Source organism: Phaenicophaeus curvirostris, chromosome 5 (assembly GCF_032191515.1).
Source record: "Phaenicophaeus curvirostris isolate KB17595 chromosome 5, BPBGC_Pcur_1.0, whole genome shotgun sequence".
Lineage (NCBI taxonomy): Eukaryota > Metazoa > Chordata > Aves > Cuculiformes > Cuculidae > Phaenicophaeus > Phaenicophaeus curvirostris.
The window spans coordinates 65,598,881-65,620,328 of NC_091396.1; the positions used below are offsets into that span (position 1 = coordinate 65,598,881).

Sequence of the window (21,448 nt, forward strand, 5' to 3'; positions counted from 1 at the left end):
AACTGGATGGGATATAAGTTCCTTTCCAACCCCGACTATTCTATGATTGTCAGTGATGGGATGCTTAGGATTTAATATAATCATGCCTTACTCATGGAATCCACCAAACCAGTTCCAGGTTAAATACATCCATTATGTATGTTGGACTTGTTTATTTAACCAGCTGATATATTTATTGATTGCTGAAATACTATATTTCAAAGCTAGTGCCTTTAACCTGGACAGGCACTGGAAAGCGGTGTCCAACACCTCTGTAATTGCAAGCAGAATCAGTGAATTGCTCCTGGAGGAGAAGAAAGTTGAGTTTTTATTTTCCTCTACACAATCTGGGACCCAGCAAAGACTGCAAGTATGAGCAGCAGCATCCAATAAGTTGCCTTCTCAAGATGTCTGGAGAGATTAGGAAAAAGGTTTAGGTTTACAAATATACTTTACGAGTCTTTTAGGGACTATCTAAAACCTTTGTTGTCAGGCTGTGAATCTTTGGAATTGCTGTTGTGTGAAAGCAGGATTGCTTTTCGCCTCTACAGAGATGAGGGACCTGGTGTGACTGAAGCAAGAGCTGATTATGAGAGTTGACTTCCTTTACCCACTGCCTGCCTTATATCTTTCTCTCAAGAAGCAATGAATCATCCCAGTAATCATCTTTCGGCACAAAGATCACAGCAGTAATATGCTTCTCCATCTTTTAAAGCCAGCAACCTACATTTGGATTAACAGACTGGAATTTCTAGAGAAGGAAGCTGGACTTGCAGCTCACTTCCCAAGCAAACTGTTCCCGTGGAGCTCTTCCTACCTTTTATCATATGATCACAGAATGGTTTCAGTTGGAAGGGACATTAAAGCCCTTCCCATTTCAACCGCCCTGCCATGGGGAGGGACACTTTCCACATCTTCCACCTGAGAAGCTGTGGGTTCCCCATCCCTGGAGATGTTCAAGGCCAGGTTGGATGGGACTCTGAGGAACCCAATCCTGTGGAAGGTGCCCCTGCTCAATGCAGGGGGGTTGGACCTGATGACCTTCATTGCCCTATCCAACCCAAAGTATTCCATGCTTCTATGATAATGAAAGTTAATGGAATCCATTTCTGGTGGCTGCATATAGATGGGACCTCATGTGCCATCCAACTGCTCGGTCAAGGTTATAATCAATGATTCGCACAGTTCTCCTATTTTATTGCTGTTGCTGGGGGCTGCACGTGGACACAGTCATCAGCAACCACAAAGCCAACTGTTCTCCGATGTCCTCTATTAACTTAGGAAGCAGCCAGTGACCAACAGTTATTACATCAAAGCCTACAAGTAGTGCAGCAGCTCAAGTGTTGAGTTATGATGTTTGCTGCCACTCGCTTGAAAGGTGCATTGAGGAGATATGAACGTTCTGATGCATTAAAGAAATGTTTGGGGTTGATCGGTGTGGGGGTGGGAAGAAATGACTAAACCTGATGAATGCAAATAGACCTTGGTTGAGATCTGCAATGCATTTTATTACTTTGAAATGTAATTAATGAGGGAGGGCAAAGACAGTTTAGTGAGGAGCCTGAGAACAAAAAGTGTTTCATCTTTGTTTATTTGATCACATTATAGTTCTTTGGGGTGTTTTTGGAAAAAGACTGGCACTTTCCTGAGTCTCTAAGTACAGTTACAGACTTCTTAGCACATTTACTGCTATTTTGTATCTCTGTGTGATGATGATGATCTGAAATTTCTCCTGGGAGGCAGCTGTGGTTAGCAGGTCTGCAGCACCATCTCCCACAGTTTGCTGGATAATCATACAATCATAGAAAATAAAACAAACACAAGGAATGATGCTGAGTTGCTGGAGCACATCCAGATAAGGGGAATGGAGCTGGAGAAGGGCCTGGAGCCCAGGGGTTATGAGAGGTGGCTGAGGGACCTGGGGTTGTGTAGCCTGTAGGCTGAGTGGGGACCTCATGACTCTCTGCAGCTCCCTGAAGGGAGACTGTGGTAAGGTGGTTGCTTGTCTCTTCTTCCATGTAACAAGTGATGGGACGAGAGGAAATGGCCTCAAGTAGTGCCAGGAAAAATATCTTTACTGATAGAGTGGTGAAGCATTGGAAGAGGCTGCCCAGGGCAGTGGTGGCATCTCCATCTCTAGAGGAGTTTAAAAAACATGTAGATGTGGTACTTTTGCACATGATTCAGTCAGCACGGTGGTGTTGGGATGACGGTTTGATGGTGTGATCTTAGAGTTCTTTTCCAACCTCAATGATTCTGTGATTCTATGAATTATAAGAGTGTACACTCACATGGCTTCAGAGATGTCAAAAGGTTTTATCTGGAGAATAGAGCAAAGAGAACTTTTCCTTCACTTCTGAATTTCTAGAAACTCCCTTAACTTTTTAGATGCAGTGAGCAGAGTCAGAGACCTCCTCTGAACTCCTTCTATTTGGTTGTAGAGAAACAAACTTAGCTCAGGTACATTCTCTGCACATGCCTTTGTTGGTTAGCATGCATGGTAGCAGATGAAGACAGTGGACCATACAGCCCACTTATTTCTTGTATGTAACACTCAGCTGGCATAAAACCCGATCAACAAGCGAAAACGACAGAACTTTGTTGTTTTTTAATTTAGTCCATGAGCCAGAGAGTAGACTTCATGAAGTAAGTGGCTTATGGCCCGAAGTTTGAGGTACTTGGAGAAGAGAAGGCTCCAGGGAGACCTTAAAGCAGCTTCCAGTAATGAAAGGGGCTCCAGGAAAGCTGGAGAGGGTCTCTTTCCATGGGCATGGAGTGATGGGACAATGGGAAATGGATCTAAATTGGAAGAGGGGAGATTTAGATTGGACATAAGGAAAAAATTCTTCATGCTGAGGATTGGGAGGCCCTGGCCCAGGTTGCCCAGAGCAGTGGTGGCTGCCCCATCCCTGGAGGTGTTCAGGACCAGGCTGGATGGGGCTTGGAGCAACCGGATCCAGTGGGAGGTTTCCCTGTCCTTGGCAGGGGGTGGAACTGGATGGGCTTTGAGGTCCCTTGCAACCCAAACCATTCTATATTCTGTAAACCTTATTTTAGCTTTCAGACAGTGCTGTAGCACTAACCAGGGCAGAAGGTAGATGGAAGTTAATATGACTTTCCTCTTAGACCTTGTTGTTCCATTATGTGGGTGAGAAACAGCTGAAATGGTTTGTAGGACTGCTCGAAGCAAAGAGACAAATTCAGAAATGAGGTTATTAGCAACTAATTGTGGTTGAAACGTGCTACCATGGGTTATTTTTAATTTTTCCCTGTCTGAAAATCATTTGCATAATATATTTACTGGATTTTGCGTATATAAGCATTGTTTGTTCTTCCATTTTCAAACCAAAAACGTCCAGCTTGTGTTTCAAAGTCAGTTGCTGTGGCAGTTTCCAGCTGTCACAGGATGGGTGGTTCATCCTCTTGAATCAAAGCACATCTTTGTTCTGCTTCCCAGGGGAGCTTTGAAAAGAGAATGAGAGATGCTCAGTAAAGACGTGTTTTGGAGCAAATTTACACTTGATAAAAGTCATGAAGCTTTCTTAAATAAATGAAATAATAATTAATTCTTCAAAACATATCAACTATTTGGGTTCTTGTACATGCAATTGCAACTAAATAGCAACATCCAGACCAACACCGTTCATGCCAGGCCTGATCAGCACAGCTAATGCAACAGTTTTTCATAGAATGGTTTGGGTTGGAAGGGACCTCAAATCCTATGGGCAGGGACACCTCCCACCAGATCAGGGGCTCCAAGCCCAGTCCAACCTGGCCTTGAAGATCTCTAGGGATGGGGCAGCCACCGCTGCTCTGGGCAACCTGGGCCAGGGCCTTCCGACCCTCATGGGAAAACATTTCTCCCCAGGTTCTCATCTCAATCTCCCCTCTTTCAGCTGGAAATCATTCCCCTCCCCAGCTTTTTTAGCCTTGAGAAGGGGAGGCTGAGGGGAGACCTTATTGCTTTCTACAGCTACCTGAAAGGAGGTTGTAGAGAGGAGGGAGCTGGCCTTTTCTCCCAAGTGACAGGGGAGAGGACAAGAGGGAATGGCCTCAAGCTCCACCAGGAGAGGTTCAGACTAGATATCAGAAAGAAATTTTTCACAGAAAGTGTCATCAGGCACTGGAACAGGCTGCCCAGGGAAGTGGTTGAGTCACCATCCCTGGAGGCATTTAAAAGATGGGTAGATGACGTGCTCAGGGACATGGTATAGTGCTTGGTAGGAATGGTTGGACTCAATCCAAGAGGTCTTTTCCAACCTCGTGATTCTATGATTCTATGAATCCAATTCCTGCCCCTGCACAGGGCACCCCAACATTCCCTCCGTGGGGCTGAGGGCATTGGCCAGATGCTTCTGGAGTGTTGTCAGGCTGTGGCTGCTTCCCTGGGAGCTGTTCCTGTGTTCCACCACCCTCTGGGTTAAGAACCCTTTCCTAATGTCCAACCTAACCCTCCCTTGGCACATCTTCCTGCCATTCCCTTGGGTTCTGTCATTGGTCACCAGAGAGAGGAGACCAGCACCTGCTCTTCCTCCTCCCCTTGCTCCTTTTGTGATATATAAACATACATCCATACCTATGCAGGCATATATGGAGGAAAGGGATCTTGGGATTGCAGAAATAACATTTTATAGTCAGGATATCAAAATATATGTGTATTTGAAAGACTTAATGGCTGATTCTGAAGCACTCTTCCAAAAATAAGTGTCATACCCACACTGCTTTAGAGCAGTCACTTTATTGATGTAAATGGTGATGGTTTCTGGAGAGTTGTGTGCTCATTTTAAGAGTGAAAAGTGAGTTGCAGTATTATTTTTCTCTTGTGCAGTAGATTGATGAGGGAATGCTACTTAAAGATGCTGGTCTGACCTGGAATAGGGTGGGAAATAATGTTTTCCAGAGCTGCTGTGCCCCTGCATGTGTATAGAGCAGTACCGAGTGCTGAACCTGCTGTTGAGATGGCCTCAAAAATTCATCTGGCTTGGGGTCCCCATCTGAAACACCGAGATGACCTTATCTCTGCTTTCATGGGGGTTTATCTCTGCTTTCATGGAGGTTAGAGAGTTAATTGAATTTGTGCTGCAGGCACGAATAGTCTTGGATACAGGTAGAGATCCTTGGAATAGGCTAAATTGCACACTTGGGAACAGTAACTGTTCTTTTCAGTTACATGTGCGACCTTCAGCCTTGGGTTTCTCCTGCAAGTGCAAGATGGGTTTCCTTCATCTTACAAGACCCAGAGAGGGAAGTGCAACCAAGGTGCTTTTGGTGATGGGCTTTCCTGCGTGATTACATCTCAGAAGAGGATCTTTTTTGCCTTTTCAAACTGATTATTACCTAAAGATGTACTTTCAACCTCCTCACCTTTTAGAGCTGAAGCATTATACTCAAACAAGGCAGCACAGTTGGCTCTGCCATTTGGTTGGATGAAACCAGAGGAAGACCTTCAGGCTGCCACAGGGAAGGAACTGTGTGTAAACCAGGGCAGGCTGTAGCCTCGGGCATGTGCTCACTTCTCATTTAACAGCTGACACACAACTATTTTGCATGGCTGTGTTTGTTTCCAGGTAGAGTGGAGACGACAATACTGGTTGTATTAGTGATGTTAGGTTGATATCTCTATTTTCTCTGCTTTCACTGCTCTGATAGCGTGGGGGTGAGGAAGGGCTTGTAAATACCTTCAGAGAGAGCTAACAAACACTGAAGGTTCATGAATTATTTTGGTTACTCTTCAGCTGGCAGCAGCTCAGCCTAGTTTAGGTGTTATGACTTTTTATTTGGAAAATATTGGAAATGACAGATATTTTAGCAACATATACTCAGTGATGGTAGTTAAGATTTGATCCTACAAAACATGAACCATGTGCTAAACGTGTGCATTATAAGCTTGAGTTACTCCCAAAGCATCATAGAACCGTAGAATGGTTTGGGTTGGAAGGAACCTTAAAGCCCACTGAGTTCCAAACCCCCTGCCATGGGCAGGGACATCTTCAACTCAGGTTGCTCCTTCCAGCCAACCTTAAACATTTCCAGAGATGGGGCAGCCAGACTTCTCTGGGCAACCTAAGCCAGGGCCTCATGACCCTGAATGTAAAAAATGTCTTTCTTATATCTAGTCTCCTTTAGTTTAAACCCCCTTTACCTATCACTACAGGCCATACTAAAATCATATATAGATATAAAATGACAAGCGTGAGTATCAGTCTTTGCAAAGACAGACTATGCAAAAATTCTCCTTTATCACAGTAAACTTTCTTTTTTTTTACCTCTTTCAGCCTTAAAAAAAGGACGGTTTTGGATCACCCCTGACCCCTATCACAAAGACGACAACATCCAGATCGGGCGAGAGGTGAAAATCTCCTGCCAGGTGGAAGCCATCCCTTCTGAAGAGCTTACGTTCAGCTGGTTTAAGAATGGACGTCCCTTGCGAAGCTCTGAGAGGATGGTGATCACACAGACTGACCCCGACGTTTCACCTGGCACCACCAACCTGGACATCATTGACTTGAAATTCACGGACTTTGGGACTTATACTTGTGTTGCGTCTCTAAAAGGAGGTGGAATATCAGATATCAGCATTGATGTCAACATCTCCAGCAGCACAGGTGAGGAGACTTCTTTCATATCAGTTTTACTTTGATGTCAGCAAGCTCTGGTTTTCCTTTATTCAGTCAAAAAAAAATGTACACACAAAGCACCTCTCACCACAAGGATATCCAAGCAGACCCTAGAGCAGAACTGAGATGCTTTGATTATAGGACAGAAACCTGAATAAGCAGCATGTGGTGCTCTCTCCCAAGGACACAGGAACATCTCATTTACCCAGACATGTCATATTTTGCTGTCAGAAAAGGTAGGGCTTCTATGAAATGATTTGGCCTTTGTTTAGGATCTAACTGGAGAGGCTGAATCCATGAGCTGAGACCAATGGGATGAGGTTCAACAAGGCCAAGTGCCAAGTCATGCACTGGGGACACAACAACCCTGTGCAGCTTCAGGCTTGGGGAAGAGCGGCTGGAAAGCTGCCTGGCAGAGAAGGACCCGGGGGTGTTGGTTGACAGCAGCTGAACATGAGCCAGCAGTGGTCCAGCTGGCCAAGAAGGCCAATGGCATCTTGGCTTGTATCAGAAACAGCGTGACCCATAGGAGAAGGGAAGGGATTATGCCCCTGGACTCAGCGTTGGTGAGGCTGCAACTCAAATCCTAGTTTCAGTTTTGGGGCACTCATTCCAAGAAGGACATTGAAGGGCTGGAGCACATCCAGAGAAGAGAGTGGAGCTGGGGAAGGGGGTGGACAGCAAGGGTTATGAGAGGGAGCTGAGGAACCTGGGACTATTTAGCCTGGAGGAGGCTGAGAGAAGACCTCACCACTGTCTACAACTGCCTGAAAGGAGGTGGTGGTGAGGTGGGTGTTAGTCTCTTCTCCCAAGTGACAGATGATAGGATATGACTAAATGGCCTCAAGTTCCACCAGGGCAGGTTCAGATTGGATATCAGGAAAAACGTCATCATGGAAAGGGTTCTCAGTCCCTGGCAGAGGCTGCCCAGGGAGGTGATGGAGTCCCCATCCCTGGAGGGGTTTAAAAGATGGGCAGATATGGTGCTCCAGGACATGGTTTAGTAGTAGACAGGTACAGTTAGTAGTGGACAGATTCCCAGAACCCCTGCACTCCTGCCCGCCCCCCCGCACCAGCTCCGTTCCCTTCTCTGGACACACTCCAGCCCCTCAATGTCCTTTTTGTAGTGAGGGACCCAAAACTGAACCCAGGATTCAAGGTGCCACCTCACCAGCACCAAGCCCAGCGGGACAATCCGTTCCCTACTCCTGCTGGCCACACCATGTCTGATCCAAGCCAGCATGCTAGTGGCCTTGGCTGCCTGGGCACAGTTCTGGCTCATGGAAAAGGGAACAGCACTCCTTTTGGCTAAAAGAAAAATGTTCTTCAAGTTTATTATTACACATTTCACTGGCAGGTAAAGAACTGAGAGGATTGTTATCGGGTAAGAGCTGAGCTTGGCGTGATAGATGGCAGTTGCATGCAAACTTTGTTAGCTTCTTGCCAGGGTGAAGCGGACAATGATGTCTGTGCAACCGTGCGTTGCCCATCTGGAACACACTATGTTGTCTGTATGCACTGGGGAATCACTTAGGAAATAAATGGGATTGATTGGAAACATCCATTAGATGGCCCTACCTATAAGTTCATCACAAGTTCTGCAAGCAATGTTGAATTATGGCAGCTCTAAAATTTACCGTCCTGTAGAATTCAAGAAAATCATTAAGCAGGAAGAAAAACTAGAGTTTGGGATCAGCCTTGTTTAGCATCCTCCAGGAAATCCTGCCTGTTTGTGTGACTTCATTACCCCATAAGTGGGAGCTGGGTTTCAGGGTGCTTTTGAAGGTCATTACTGATTCATCAAGATTCATTACTGCCAGGGTAATTAAGAACATAAGGCCTAGGCACAAATAGGTTTTTTGACTGCCAGGACTTGCATGGATATACTAGTATGTATGTTCAGTTCAGCTCTGGAGTCCTCAGCACAGGAAGGACATGGAGCTGGTGGAGCGAGTCCGGAGGAGGCCACAAAGATAATCTGAGGGCTGGAGCACCTCCCATCCAAGGACAGGCTGAGAGAGTTGGGATTGTTCAGCCTGGAGAAGAGAAGGCTCCAGGGAGACCTTAGAGCAGCTTCCAGCGCTGAAAGGGGCTCCAGGAAAGCTGGGGAGGGGCTCTTGATCAGGGAGTGCAGGGACAGCAGAAGGGGGAAGGGTTTTAAGCTGAAGGAGGGGAGATTGAGATGAGATCTTAGGAAGAAATCTTTTCCTGTGAGGGTGGGGAGGCCCTGCCCCAGGTTGCCCAAAGAAGTAGTGGCTGCCTCATCCCTGGAGGTGTTCAAGGCCAGGTTGGATGGCCTTGGAGCAACCTGATCCAGTGGGAGGTGTCCCTGCCCATGGCAGGGGAGTCGAACTCAATGGGCTATAAAGTTTCTTCTGACCCAAACCATTCCATGAGTTGGTGAACACTGCTCTGTGTCTCTCTTTGCTAGTTTACAGGAGAATTCTCTTTCCTGATGTGCATGTGATTCCTGCGGAGTTGCAAAGGGACACAGGAGGTGCTGGGTCACCTTGTAAGGAACGAAGGAGATGGTTAGGTCTCCTGTTTTCCTCCAGGAGATTGGAAAGGGACGTATGACAGTGCAGAGGACATGCCAGCCTCCTGGCATACTCAACATTCCACTTGTTTAACAGCAATATTTTTCCCTTGACATTCTGTACTTTCAGCAGGAAAAGCTTAGATTTATGTCCTGAGTATCTTATATAAATGGACCTGAAGTAATCCCCTAGCAGCCTCCCCCCCTGCCCATCTCCGTAAAGTAGGTCACCGAAGAGTGGAAATGAAGACTCAAATGTTGAATCTTTGCCCTATAAAAGCCCTGTCATCCAGAAAACCAACCCTGGGCAAATGTTACTGAAAGACAAGATGCTTTTCTGTGTGTGTGCATGCATCATGGGGAATCTGAAGGCAGGATATGTCAAAACAGCAACAAAAAAACCCAGTAAAATGGACTTACTGTAAGCAAAAAAAGAGAGGTGGATCATGCGAGTGTGAGTCTTTGTAAGCGATCTTTTTCTCTGCCTTAAATATTGTATTCAAAGCAGGAACAATAAGGCTTTAGGTGATGTATGGTGTGCTCTGTTCAACATGGGTTCTTATGCTATCTTTATCCCCCTAAAATCAGAATCAGTAGAGTAAGAGCTGTAACATCTGTCACTTCTGGGTTATCCTCTGTTCCTCTTCCCCCGGAGGTAGTGTTGTGCAGTGAAGTGAGTTGTCACTTCAGGGGGGTTCTTTTACTTTGTTCACTGACTGCACTTGCTCTGAATTGCTCCTAGAGGGGCTGGGTGGAGTAGATGGCTGAATCTCGGGCTGGAGGTGGTGGTGACCCTTCTTTTCCTAAGGGAGTCCTTCCTACTGTTTCTCTCCTGTGCATTGTAGACGCAATGAGATGTCCTACATGGCAAATGTCACCCAAATCCTTCATCTCTTGGTGAACCTGAACCATACTGAGCACGTAGGATCTTAGAGTGGACACTTCCCCCAAGAACATGGGCTTTGAGCGTCAGCATGGGGCAGGGTGGTGGCCTCCAGGGCTGCTGTCCCACCTCTGAGGTCAGTCAGGTCAACAGGTAAATTTGGTTTTACATGAGTGCTGCCAGAGGCAGGCATGGAAATTCCTGAAGAACTCATTTCTGTGAGGCTGTGCATTCTCCTCACAGTACAGTAAGAGGGCTTCCCTCTTAAGTTAATCAACTATCTCTTAAATAATGAATTAATTAAACACTGATGTGTTAGGACGTGTGGCTGGGATTTGTTAGTGAATTATATGTCCTCTGGTCATCTTGTTCCTCCTTTGATGGTACATAAAAGAGGCCTTCATTTTACCTCTAAATGTTTATTAAAATCACCGTATTGCCTCTTTGCATAATGAAAAAATGCTTTTTGTGAGATAATTAGTGGCTCAATTAAGATATTTGTAAACCTTAAGCACTGTCCAGAGTGATCGTTCACAGCCAACCCTGCGACATAGCAGAAACCAGACAGATGTTTCATTATCGCAGTAAATTGATTATTTTTGCGAGCCGTTATCTTTGGAGACAACTTTGAGCGGAATAGGTGAACAGAAGGGACAGATAAACGCCAGATCTTGTTAAAAAGCTTTTTTCTTTTATAGTTCTATTTTAGTACTTAATGTGCAGAGATTTTTCTTGTTTAATTCTCTCCCTGGGAGCCGCTGTCCCATCCCATCGCACAGCACGCGGCTGGCCAAGCTGCTTGGCTGCAGTGAGGGGGAAGGACGGGTGATCTTCTGCTCTGCAGCTCCTTCCTTCCCCAGCAGCTGCCTCCCTCTGGGAAATATGATTTCTCTGGATGTGTTCCTCCACCGCGGATTTGACTCCAGCTGGGTTTCGGGGGGCAACACCCTCTTTAGCAGCCACGTCTTGTGGAGTCTCTTTATTCTTCTCTGGAGGGCTGTGGAGTCAGCTCATCATCTCGCGTTTCATACGGCTCGTGGAACAACTCAGCAGGACTCCTGCGAGATCACTGAAAGCTAATTTGGCTAATTTGCCGCTGGCTGTGGATGTTCAGGGCTTAAAATGTGCCTCTTCAGAGTCTGACTGCAGAGTGAGGTGGTGTATTAAGGTATTAAAAGTATGTTAAGGTATAAGAACTGATTCTGGAGTTGTTTTACTGTCGTTAACAAGCTCCCACCATGAAATCTGGGGCTGATGTTTGTGTCTCCTCTTGTGATTAGAAATGGCCCAAGAAAACGTGGGCTGTGGTACTTTCTCTTCTTTGTGTATGGGCAGGATGGCACACGGGCAACAAGAACAGAAAGCAGATGTGAAAAAAGACGACACGCTTGCCTTACAGGTCGCTCGACTTGCTTTCTGCATGAGTAACTAGATAGATCCTCTTTCACGGTGATGAAAGGCCAAGGAAAGGCTAAAGTGAATTCTCCTGACTTCAGCGGCTTTTCCAATCACTTGGCTGGATCCACAGTTCCCCCTCCAGGGCTCTTTTCTCACCTCTGGAGACACTTTCTGTTTATACTCCCTGGTATTCCCCAACACTTCTTCAAAAAGCAGTGCACATTAAGTGTGCGCTGAGCAGTTTTAGTCTCGATTTACAGAAATGCCTAAAGAATGGGAATATTTATCGCTCCCTCCCTTCAAAGGCTGGATGAACTTGCTCAGATACATTTTGAGTACCAGCTCAGCTTGCTATACTAATGCTTCACCTGCCGTGTCTTAAAAAGCGCCCCCCCCATCCCTGTGAATCATCCACAGAGACCAAAGTGCATGGATGGTTATGACAGAGGGTGATAAATACAAGAGGTTCAGACCTCCACGTTCGTAACACTTCTTTTGGGATATTATTTCCAAGTAATCTTCAATACTGATTATTTCTTGATGTGAGGCTCAAACACTCCTTCACTCCACTTTATCCTATAATTACTGGTTGTTACCATTAGTACGTTTTAAGCAGCCTGATCACACTGCCCTACAACTCCTCCCAGCCCACAGCCTCCCCATCACTGCTGAGACTGGTAGTCATTGCATCAAGGCTCTGGCTTTCTTTTCTGCCTGTTTCAGTTTGGATGCTTGGACTCGATGACAGATTGTTGGACTTGAAAAAATTCTTCATGATGAGAGTGAGGAGGCCCCAGCACAGGTTGCCCAGAGAAGCTGTGGATGTCCCTGCCATGGAAGCGTTCAAATTCAGATTAGATGGGGCTTTGAGCAACCTGATCCAGTGGGAAGTTTCCCTGTCCATGGAAGGGAGTGGAACTGGATGGGCTTTAAGGTCCTTTCCAACTCAAACCATTTTATGATCTTTGAGGTCTTTTCAAACATTAATTATTCTATCATTCTAAGACACCTGAGGAAACACCTCAGGGAGGTGCAGGGACACCTCCCACTGGATCAGGTCGCTCCAAGCCCCATCCAGCCTGGCCTTGAACAACTCCAGGGATGGGGCAGCCACCACTGCTCTGGGCAACCTGAGCCAGGACCTCTCCACCCTCATAGGAAAACATTTCTTCTTAGGATTTCATTTCAATCTCCCTTCCTCTGTCCCTTTGAATGATTTCTGTGTATGCAAATTCTTGCCGCTGCCTCTTGGGCAAGTCCAAAACAGGGGCAGGAACTTGACCTGTTCGGATTTCAGAGATTCAGAGTAGACTAGAACCAAACTGTGGCTATCCTGAAGACATATTTTGGGCTAACACATTTTGGTTTTCTCTTTGAAATGGGGTGTTGGTTGACAGCCGACTGAACATGAGCCAGCAGTGTGCCCAGGTGGCCAAGAAGGCCAATGGCATCTTGGCTTGGATCAGAAATGGTGTGACCAGCAGGTCCAGGGAGGTTATTCTCCCTCTATACTTGGCACTGGTGAGACCGCTCCTCGAATCCTGTGTTCAGTTGTGGGCCCCTCACCACAAGAAGGATGTTGAGGCTCTGGAACGAGTCCAGAGAAGAGCAACGAAGCTGATGAAGGGGCTGGAGAACAGGTCTTAGGAGGAACGGCTGAGAGAGCTGGGGTTGTTTAGCCTGGAGAAGAGGAGGCTGAGGGGAGACCTCATTGCTCTCTATAACTACCTGAAAGTAGGTTGTAGAGAGGAGGGAGCTGGCCTCTTCTCCCAAGTGACAGGGGACAGGACAAGAGGGAATGGCCTCAAGCTCCACCAGGGGAGGTTTAGGCTGGACATTAGGAAAAAATTTTTCACGGAAAGGGTCATTGGGCACTGGCAGAGGCTGCCCAGGGAGGTGGTTGAGTCCCCTTCCCTGGAGGTGTTTAAGGCACGGGTGGATGAGGTGCTGAGGGACATGGTTTAGTGTTTGATAGAAATGGTTGGACTTGATGATCTGGTGGGTCCCTTCCAACCTGGTGATTCTATGATTCTATGAAATAGTTCCTTTGGTCCTGTCCCCAATCTCCTGTAGACATGGTAACTGTGCTGGAGCATTGATCCTACGGGATTACAGTAAGACTTGCACAGGAGATCAGATGGAAGGCTCCGGTCTGGTTTCCTGTCTCCAGCAAAAGACAGACACATATGCCTAAGGAGCAGTTAAACAAAAACCAAAAGAGGGCAAGAATACAGAGCTACCTTCTGCCATCTGACCTTCTGGTGAGTCAGCAGTTTTCAGGGGCAAAGGCTGTCTCAGATCATTTTGTTTAAGAGCCAGGAGTGGACATCCATCAGCATCACCCGTGTTACGCTCCTGCCTCTGCCAGTTCCAAAGGATGATAGTATGTGTTTTTAAACTAGGTGCTACCACAGTGTTACCAATGCATTTGTTTTTCAGGTGATAACCCTCTGCTTTAGGAAACAGATTTATCTGCTAAGCGTCTTACCTTATTTTTGAAGCCACTTGCTGCATGAATAAGTTAATGTTTGTTGTTTCAAATGGAAGGTTTAGCTGATTTATTATTCTGCAGCAGCAGGAACAGAACTGACCTTTATTTGCAGCAGGCTCTGTAGCTGATGCTGCAGGAGATGTGCTGATGCCTCGGTGAGGAGGGCTGAGCCCCTCCGAGGCTCTGCTTGTGCCACAGCAGCATCTGCTGGGAGAGGGAGGCTGGCACAGCTGGCAGCACCCTGGCACATCTGGCAAGACCCCAACAAGCCCTGTCTGTGCACATTTGCTTGTGCACCCTTGCACCTTTGCTCCTACACTTGAACTTCTGTGCCCTTGTTTGACTACCTTTGCTCATTCTTCTTTGCTTGTGCATCCTTGAGTGATGGGACCAGGGAAAAAGGCCTCAATGCACCAGGACTCAATGATCCGGTGGGTCTCTTCCAACCTGGTTATTCTATGATTCTGTGATTTCTTTCCTGACAGAATGGTGAATCCCTGGCGTAGGCTGCCCAGGGCAGTGGGGCAATCTCCATCCCTGGAGGTTTTTAAATGATGTCGTGCTTAGGAACATGTTTCAGTGGTGGCAGTGTGAGGTTTATACTTGGACTCAATGATCTTAAAGGTCTTTTCCAACCTACATGATTCCATGGCTTTGAGGTCCCTTCCAACCCATCATTCCATGATTCTTTGATAGTTTAAGCCATATTTGACAGTGGAATAGACATCCCAGAGAGAATTAAGCACCTGAAAGTCTGTGAAAACAGACAGATGGATATAGAAAGGGAAATCCATCCAAACCCCATACCTGAGCAGAGTCAGTGCTGTTCTTCTTCCTAGTTAGACAGCAGAGAATCAGCATTTGAGTTAAGGGGGTCCCGTAGCTGTGACCACTGTGGTGGGACAGAAAAATACAGGGAGCTCCCTGTCTTGGGCACTGCCAATTAAATCTGATACATTACAGCTGCAGCCAGGCTTCGTATTTATGGCATTGCTCACCGAATGATTTCTTTTAAGCGACAGCCTTGTCCATCCCCTCTCCTTCTCGCTTTCCAGTAATGGTACATAAATAAATACAGTAAACCAGGATAATATATTGGCACACAAAGTGACAGACACTGGTTGTGTTGTAAAATGCCACCAGAGAAGATGAGTCAGGGTATTTTAAGGTATCTTTCTATCTCAGGTACTGATACAGTCTATCTTATCAGCCTGCCTGCAGACCTCATCATCGATGGTCCTTATCAGTTTTTGCAGTACTGTTATCTGTATTTTTCAGGAAGAAAACCGAGTTAAAGAGGGGGTGGATTACTTGCTAACAGCTGTGCAGGATGTTTTGACATGCATCTTTTCTTCCACTTTCCCCCAAAGATGTGCCATTCTTTCTCCTCCCTTCAAATGCCACCAGAAGCTACATGTGTCCATCAGAAGGAGGGGAAATTCTTTCCTGGTTTCTTCCTTACACGTTTCATAGTTTGCTCCCAATGTGCAAAGTTTCTGAATTCCCCCTGGCTCAGGGTCTGATGTGCTGTTCCTGGCTGGAGATTGGGGCTCATGCCTTCCTGCATCTCCACTGTGCAGCTTATGGACTCATAGAATCATTTGGTTGGAAAACACGTTGAGATCATCAAGTGTAACCATCCCTGTCAGCTGTCCCATCTTTCAAACCTCTCCAGGGATGGGGACTCCACCTCCTCCCTGGGCAGCCTCTGCCAGGGCCTCAGAACCCTTCCCATGGTAACATTTTTCCTGATGTCCAATCTGAACCTGCCCTGGTGCAGCTTGAGGCCATTCCTTCTCATCCTATCACCTGCCATTTGGGAGAAGAGACCAGCACCCACCTCGCTAACACCTCCTTTCAGGCAGGTGTAGACAGTGATGAGGTCTCCTCTCAGCCTTCTTTTCTCCAGGCTAAACAATCCCAGATCTCTCAGCCAGTCATCATAACCCTTGTTCTCCAACCCCTTCCCCAGCTCCATTTCCTTCTCTGGAAGTGCTCCAGCCCCTCAATGTCCTTGGGGGCTGAAAACTGCATGGGAATTCATTCACCATGAGAACCAACTTGCACTTGTACATCTCTGCTGCCTGTTCCTCTCTAGATCCACCTCATGGACATATTTGCAGTGGATCACTTGCTGTGCCCAGAGCAAGTCTTGCTTCTGGTTCAGTGCTTGAGACGAAAAGTTACAGCCCTTCCCCAAGCCAGAAAATGGGTGATTTCTAGGCTAAGGCAGAATGTGGTTTTATAGTCCAGACCTGTTGCTCTGATGGCAGTCTAGAAAGGATAGAGTCTGGGACAGGCTACCAGCACCACATGTCCAGTAATAGGTCTACACAGTCAACCACTAAACGGAAAGATTTTGGTTGGATATTAGAAAAAATGTCTTTACTGACAGAGTGGTGAAACCCTGGCAGAGGCTGCTTAGGGCAGTGGTGGAGTCTCCATCTCTGGAGGGGTCCAAAAAACTTGTAGACATGGCACTTCAGGACATAGTTTATTCAGCAGAGTGGGGTTGGCCTGTGGCTTGGACTGGATGAGTTTAGAGGTCGATTCCAACCTCATATCCTGGACCCACCTGGACCAAGGGATTGCAAGCAGAACTGTAGACAGCGCTGGAGGCTGGGATATGACAGATAGTGACCTTTTGCCTCCTGACAGCAGGTATTTTGTTTTAGGACTGTGACCCCATGGTCACAGCTCTCATAGTTCTGATGGTCAGTGAATCCCTGAGATGGGAAAACGTCGTGCTTCCCTGGGGCAGGTGGAGATGCTGGAGGGGTTGGGAGCAAGATGCGAACTATGAGGGAGCCTGCAACATCCGTACCAACTGGGACACACTTTGATCAAAGCACATTCACCGCAGCGAGCAGATCCACTGCCTGGGGCGGGGGACGGACAAGGTAAATGTTGTTTCACTGATCAAGACAGAGCTGTGTTATTTGAACTAAGCTGAGAAGCTGCATGCAGGTGAGCTGGAAAAAATGTTCAGAAGGATGCTCCTTCCTGCAGAGCGTGTAGTGTGCTTGCAAAGGTTTCACTTTAAACTGTATTTTCCTTCTTGAAAAAGCACCTTTCCCAGGTTAGTATGTCTTTTCATAGAACATTGCTTTAGGAAATAGACGTTTGTTAGACTCTCTTTCAGGAGAGAAGGTGGAGGAGTCCCACCACAAGCACATCTAGCACAAGTACTGTGTACTTCATAGAATCACAGAAAGGTTTAGGTTGGAGAGGACCTCAAAGACCATCGAGTTCGACCCCCCTGCCAGGGGCAGGGACACCTCCCACTGGATCAGGTTGCTCCAAGCCCCATCCAGCCTGGCCTTCAACACCTCCAGGGATGGGGCAGCCACCTCTGCTCTGGGCAACCTGGGCCAGGGCCTCCCCACCCTCACAGCAAAATATTTCTTCCTAAGACAATCTCCCCTCTTTCAGCCTAAAACCATTCCCCTCATCCTGTCCCTGCACTCCCTGATCAAGAGCCCCTCCCCAGCTTTCCTGGTGCCCCTTTCAGCACTGGAAGCTGTTCTTCTCCATGCTGAACAATGACAGCTCTCTCAGCCTGTCCTCATAGCAGGGGTGTTTCATCTCTCAGATCACCTTTGTCATGGTGAAAAGCTCTTCTTCGTAGTGAAAGCATGGGATGTAGAAATGGTGGAGAGGGAAGGGCTGGTGGAGAAATGCAGCCAGAATAGCTCAGAGGACAGCAAAGCAGTGCTTATCTGCTCCTGCTGTCTCATTCCTAGCCACCTTCAGCACCCTTTTCCCTCTGTATTTTTCCTCTGAGCTCTGACAGAGCTCTGACAAGGCTGCTGTCATGGCTTTCTACCACCCTCCCTTTGCTAGGGTGGACCATCTCGTGTCCCACAGCCCTTCCTCACCAGGGCCTTTGGGGCATGTTCGTGGGGGCTGGTTCTCCTCTGGGCTCCCTCCAAGTTATCCCAGTCTCCCGGGCACCGGCCTGTGCTGAAACTCTGCTATGGCACGTGTGGGCGTACATGAAAAATAAACATGTTTTATTAATGTTGGAAATGTTTTCTTAAGCAGAAAATGATTCTTTGTCCTTTTTTTTTTTAAGTATAAAATATTTTTTTCTGTATTCTCCCATGGAAGAAGTGATTTTCACTTTTGCATGTCCCACCAGATCCAGGAGGGACTATTAAAGCCTTCAAAACCAGCTGAAACCAGCATTTTAGTGCCTGTGAACGTCCCTGATTGTAACTCCAGTTCCTAGCAGGTTTCCCAGGTCCACAGCCATGGGGTAGATCCTGGGGGAGAACTGGAATTGTTTCTTGCTGGTACAAATCTGTTTTTTCTGTCTTTGGGGGCCTGAAAATAGCCTTTGATTATTTCTTTCTGCAGACACGAGTTACGTTGCAGGCTGTATTTTGTCAGTCCTGGCATTGAAGCAAAGTAGTTTGAGGGCAAGGCAGCGTGGAGAGGTAATGGTCCTCGGAGGGGCTGTTATAAAACAGAAGGCATCTCTCTACGTGGTTCAGAACAGAAGACCCATAAAGGCAGCTGAGCTTTCAGGAGGCAAAAAAGGAAAGAGAGGATGGGCAGTGTTTAAATCAGGCTTTTCTGTATCTTCACCCACCCCACAACAGCCCATGTCCTCCACCTGCATGAGGGTCCTTGGTGGCAAAGGCCACCTGGTGTGATCACAGGCAGCTCCAGAGGTGGAACTGTTGTTTGTGTTGTTCTAAGGAGGAGTAAGAGGTTGGCTGTAAACCCAATGAAGGTGTGATGAGATGGGAATGATTACTGGACGTGGCAAAGCTGTGCTCATAGGACCAGTGGAGCTTGCAGTGCTTTGTCATTATCAAATGTTGTCACCTATAAGACTGAGGCAGAAGGGCCAGCTCTGACGGGCTGGTAGTTCTCTACTCTCGTGAGACCCCAACCTGTCACAACCCAGACCCATGAGCCTTTACACACCCAGAGCCCTGTGTCCAGTTCTGGAATCCCCCGTGTAAGAAGGACATGGAACTGTTGGAGAGAGTCTAGAGAAGGCCACAAAGATGATCCGAGGGCTGGAGCACCTCTGCTATGAGGACAGAGATTTTTCCTAATATCCAATGTGAACCTGCCCTGGTGCAACTTGAGGCCATTCCCTCTCATCCTATCACCTGCCACTTGGGAGAAGAAACCAGTGCCCACCTTACTACAACCTCCTTTCAGGCAGTTGTAGATAGTGATGGAGTCTTCCCTCAGCCTCCTTTTCTCCAGGCTAAACAGCTCCTGGCCCCTGAGCTGCTCTTCATAACCCTTGTCCTCCAGCCCCTTCCCCAGCTCCGTTCACTTCTCTGGATGCTCTCCAGCCTCTCAGCATCCTTCTTGTACTGAGGGGTCAAAACTGAACCCAGGATTCAAGGTACACCCTCACCAATGTTGAGTGCAGGGGCACGGTCCCTTCCCTGGTCCTGCTGGCCACGCTGTTTCTGACAGAGGTCAAGATGCCACTGGCCTTCTTGGACGCTTATCCACATCTCTGACTCACACTGTAACAAAAAAGAAAGCCTCCTGCCTCTCTGTCATGCTAACTGTTGATCCCTCTCTTTTTCTCCTTTGAAGTCCCACCCAATTTGACTGTTCCTCAAGAAAAATCACCACTGGTCACCCGGGAAGGGGACACAATCGAGCTGCAGTGCCAGGTGACGGGGAAGCCCAAACCTATCATTCTCTGGTCCCGAGCAGACAAGGAGGTTGCAATGCCGGATGGGGCAATGCAGACGGAGAGCTACGATGGGATCCTGAGGATAGTGAACGTCTCCAGGGAGATGACGGGAACCTACAGGTGCCAGACCAGCCAGTACAACGGATTTAACGTGAAGCCCAGAGAAGCTTTGGTGCAGCTCATTGTACAATGTAAGTAGACCCTCATTTTCTGTCCATGTGGTTTTGCTGGGCAAGCAGCAAAGACCTTATAGTTGTCACATCTTTGATGCTTTGGTTTTTGGCTCTTTACTTCCCTGAATCCGTGAATTTAATGTAAATATAGAAGTAAAAATGACATAGGAGTCCCATTTATATTAAAAAAAAAGCACGAAGCAGTCATTATTTTCCCAATGCCTGGCTTTAAATCTCTTGACAAAGGAATAAGAACATGAGATAGGAGGACGTATCGCTGTAAATGCAGATCTGGTACTGATCTCATTTGTTGATACTGTGTAAAACAAGAAGAAAATGAGAGAAAGTGCTGTTCTATCCTAGCTGATCTGCATGCAGATCTGCGTAGCCTGCTCTGACTCTGTATGCAAACCATCAGCATCAGGAACGGGAAGGAAAACATAAGGGGAAATAAATTATATCAGAAATGCTCGGCATTTATTACTGGAAAATGAAAAATCTGGTTTGATGTGGTTTGTGGGGAATAACGAGCCACTCGTTGCTGTCGCGTATCTGATAAAGATATTCACTAAATGACTTTCATGTGTCTGTTCCATCATGTTGTTTTGCTTGTTTTCACTTTTTTATAGAGTGACTTGTGCAGCTTTCATTTATTCAGGTATCCAATGCCCAAATATGATGGCAAATTTGCTTTTTCACAGCCTTCTGTGCTCAGCACAACTGACCTCTTTTGAGGCCTCCAGGGATAGGATGCTGAATATACATAGTTATCACTAATAATCAACTGATTTGTTTTTTCCAAGGTCTGTTGTGTAACAAATTATTTATGCACTTGATTATACGTTGTGGTGTCTGCAGCGCTTTCATCAGAGCTTATTTACTGGTGTGCAGGCAAGGGTTTTTATCAAAGCGTGCTTCTGTCCCAGCCTGCAGACACATGGATAAGTGGCACCAAGAGCTTCCTGAGAGTTCAGGCTGCAGGTGAGGTTGAGCCTTCTCGCTTGGGCTCCTCCTGGTTGTGGGTTCATTTGCCTTAGGACTGACTTCATCGCACCTGCACTAATGGGTCGAAGTTGGGAGCAAAGGTGGCTTTGGCTCCGTTTCTAGAGGTTGCAAAAAATAGCTTGGATCTTAGGGGGTCTCTTCTCCCAAGTGACAGGTGATAGGACAAGAGGAAATGGCCTCAAGTTGCACCAGGGCAAGTTCAGATTGGATATTAAGAAAGATTTCTTCGCCCGAAGGGTTCTCAGGACCTGGCAGAGGCTGCCCAAGGAGGTGGTGGAATCCCTATCCCTGGAGGGGTTTAAGAACCAGGCAGATGAGGTGCTCAGGGATCTGGTTTGGTAGTGGGCAGGTGCAGTTGGACTTGATGACCTCAAAGGTCTTTTCCAACCAACCGATTCTATGATTAGATCATCCTCTGGTGAACACTGTCTTTCCCAGTAGAGCATTAAAAGGTTGCTGAGGGTTTAGTCTCTTACTAATGGCAATTTTAAAGCACATGGGTTGTTGTAGGGAAGACTGGCTCCTGTGTGAAGGGGCATGAGCACTTTGCACGAGCTGCCTTCATTCAGAGCTGTGGTGGCACTGGAGAGCCCTTACTGGCATAAGAATTTGTACTTGGTTGAGTCCAGGTCTTAGGGAATGATTCCCAGGATTGGGCTGAGGTCTTCCCACTGGCTGTACTTCTTCAGGAC

At 47.0% G+C, this 21,448-nt stretch overlaps 1 protein-coding gene across 1 annotated transcript in view; it reads left to right on the forward strand.

Moving 5' to 3' along the window:
• MDGA2 (MAM domain containing glycosylphosphatidylinositol anchor 2) overlaps nt 1–21,448 on the forward strand; it is a 359,263-nt gene that overhangs the window by 231,866 nt on the left and 105,949 nt on the right. The window contains exons 7-8 of the mRNA XM_069856787.1: nt 6,255–6,584; nt 19,476–19,769. Of these exons, the coding sequence (XP_069712888.1) occupies nt 6,255–6,584; nt 19,476–19,769 (624 nt within the window). The remainder of the gene's footprint in view (nt 1–6,254; nt 6,585–19,475; nt 19,770–21,448) is intronic.